Genomic DNA, 2948 nt, shown 5'->3' on the forward strand with positions numbered 1-2948 from the left:
ATATATATATATATATATATATCTCAATCCATTCTTCTCCACACCATCCTTTTCAAGTCTAAGTAAGATCATGTTACTTACAAAAGTTCCCTAGTTTACCCAGAGTAAACGCCAATGTCCTTAAAATTTTCATCCCTACCAGAGGATGCCACCTTGTAAATCCCATCTTCCATGTCTTCTTTTACTGCGAGAGTTGTAGGAAGGATGTGGCAAGATGAACACTATGTAGTAAATGGACTCATTCATCCTGCTGGAAAGATAACTACATTTTTACTCTACCTTGATACAACTTTATGGAGCAGGACGTGAAGTAGACTTTTCTGGATTCCTTAGTCATTCTTCACTTGGGAAAAAGGGAAGGTCTCATACATTAATGAGATTGTATACTATGATCATAATAAATTCTTAAATTATTGTGATAAATACTTTAGATAAATAGAGCATTTTCCCAGAAAAAAAAAATACATGACTTTTTGTAAGCACTTAGAAAACTGAAATGGTCATCAAGATTTATAATTAGCCTTGACACAATTTTAAGTTGTAATTTATGATTTTGAACTACTCTGTGCATTACAGAGTGCTCCCTAAAAACAACAAAAGTTTCAATCTCAAAACATCTCCAGTTTGTATCTGCATTCAGGTGCACAAACTAAAACAGTACTTGAAGATGACATACTTATTAATATCCCAAAAGTCATAGATGCCCAGAATGGTTGAGTTACATTCTATTGCATTACGGGTAAAGCCAGAACAAAAATACAGGGATCTTTCCTCTCTATGCTGTAGATGCCATTTCTCATTGCTACATTTTCTGTGAAGAAGCTCACTACAAAATGTATATTCAGCATGCCTTGCTAAATTGTTCTGGCAGCTTATATGAAATATGCTCTCCTCGATAGTATTTTAAAACAAATATGTTAAGTTCCTTATCTAGTATACCCACACTTGTGACTGTGCTTTCAACATTTCTCCTTCTTTATTTTAACAGAACCCCAAGTTTCACATGCCTGAGGATGTAAGAGAAAAAAAGGAAAATCTTCTACTCAATTCTGAGAGATCTACTAGGGTCTTAACAAAGACCAGTTATTCGCAAGGAGGGGATCAAGCTTTAAGTAAGTCCACAGGGTCACCAACAGAGAAGTGGAGGATTGAAAAACATCAAGGAGCTAAGACTGTTTTCAACAAGTTCAGCAACATGCATTGGCCAGTGGACATTCACCCTTTAAACAAAAGTTTAGTCAAAGATAACAAATGGAAGAAAACTGATGAGATCCAAGAGAAACGAAGGTCTTTCCTTCAGGAGTTTTGCAAGAAATATGGTGGGGTGAGTCATCATCAGTCACATCTTTTTCATACGGTATCCAGAATCTATGTAGAAGATAAACACAAAATCTTATATTGCGAGGTACCTAAGGCTGGCTGTTCCAATTGGAAAAGAATTCTGATGGTACTAAATGGATTGGCTTCCTCTGCATACAACATCTCCCATGATGCTGTCCACTACGGGAAGCATTTGAAGAAGCTAGATAGCTTTGACCTAAAAGGGATATATACCCGCTTAAATACTTACACCAAAGCTGTGTTTGTTCGTGATCCCATGGAAAGATTAGTATCAGCCTTTAGGGACAAATTTGAACACCCCAATAGTTATTACCATCCAGTATTTGGAAAGGCAATTATCAAGAAATACCGACCAAATGCCTGTGAAGAAGCATTAATTAATGGATCCGGAGTCAGGTTCAAAGAGTTTATCCACTACTTGCTGGATTCCCACCGTCCAGTAGGAATGGACATTCACTGGGAAAAGGTCAGCAAACTCTGCTATCCATGTTTGATCAACTACGATTTTGTAGGGAAATTTGAAACTTTGGAAGAAGATGCCAATTACTTTTTACAGATGATTGGTGCTCCAAAGGAGCTGAAATTTCCCAACTTTAAGGATAGGCACTCTTCCGATGAAAGAACCAATGCTCAAGTCGTGAGACAGTATTTAAAGGATCTGACTAGAACTGAGAGACAATTAATCTATGACTTTTATTACTTGGACTATTTAATGTTTAATTATACAACTCCATTTTTGTAGTTTGCATTCATTTTCTAAAACCCTGTATATACTTAATGATGATGAGCTCAAATCAGCTACTGTAATTTTTCTATAATTCTCTGTATGAGAGAAATTTAACTAAGTGCAGTTGTCTTGATTTAATGTAGATTTTTACCAAATAGTATGACACCAATTGGCACAAAGTTATAGGAAAATCACCCACAGGAGATGTAAACAACTTGAGTTGCTCTAAAATGTTTGGAAAAGAGCTGCTTTTGCATTATGAATTATATTGTTGAAGCAATAACCTAGCCAGCTGTTGCATTAGCTAAAGCAGCCTCTTGCAATGGTAGGAAAAAAGGATCTAAAATAGCATGAGTGTATGTCTATATCCTGGAATTTATCGTCTAAAATGCATGAATATATTTTTAGCAGTCTGTGGCATATTAATCAAACTGTTGAATTGTTTTCTTACACCCTGGAAATCTTTCTATCAACTATAATGATAAATCCATTTTGAAGTGGTATTTTGGACTTAGGCATTTTACTTTAGATTGGAAGGCATTATGTGATTTACAATATGAGAATACAGCAGAAAAACCAGATGAGGCTGTGGCTTTTTATATTCAACAGCCAATAAAAAATGTACAACATGCTAAGATCAAAGCAACAAAAGCAACCTTTTTCTTCCAGAAAAACTTAAGGGAATTGATTCTGTTTTCTTTTGAGCCCTCCACAAAGAGACAAAATGAACACAAGCACTAAAGGTCTACATTTCTGAAGCAGGCAGTTGAGAAGCTTAAGTCTCTTCAGATATAAATGTGCTCCTAATTCTGGTTTAATTGGGCAGGGGGGAAATTGTTTCAGGATGGAATAATCATCAAAAACAAAAGTGGCCATTCTG

The 2948-nt window shown here is 35.8% G+C and overlaps 1 protein-coding gene across 1 annotated transcript; it reads left to right on the forward strand.

The window, feature by feature from the left end:
* The first annotated feature begins 989 nt into the window (after positions 1 to 989).
* On the forward strand, positions 990 to 2714 carry CHST9 (carbohydrate (N-acetylgalactosamine 4-0) sulfotransferase 9). The gene has a single exon (XM_011988039.1). The coding sequence runs from the start codon at positions 1004 to 1006 to the stop codon at positions 2081 to 2083; it is 1080 nt and encodes a 359-aa protein (XP_011843429.1). The 5' UTR covers positions 990 to 1003; the 3' UTR covers positions 2084 to 2714.
* Positions 2715 to 2948: the final 234 nt, after the last annotated feature.

The sequence above is a fragment of the Mandrillus leucophaeus genome, unplaced genomic scaffold (assembly GCF_000951045.1).
Source record: "Mandrillus leucophaeus isolate KB7577 unplaced genomic scaffold, Mleu.le_1.0 Scaffold322, whole genome shotgun sequence".
NCBI classification, from domain to species: Eukaryota; Metazoa; Chordata; class Mammalia; order Primates; family Cercopithecidae; genus Mandrillus; species Mandrillus leucophaeus.

What these genes read in the sequence shown, in the direction of transcription:
- CHST9 (XM_011988039.1), top strand. Translation starts at nt 1,004, where the DNA reads ATGCCTGAGGATGTAAGAGAAAAAAAGGAAAATCTTCTACTCAATTCT.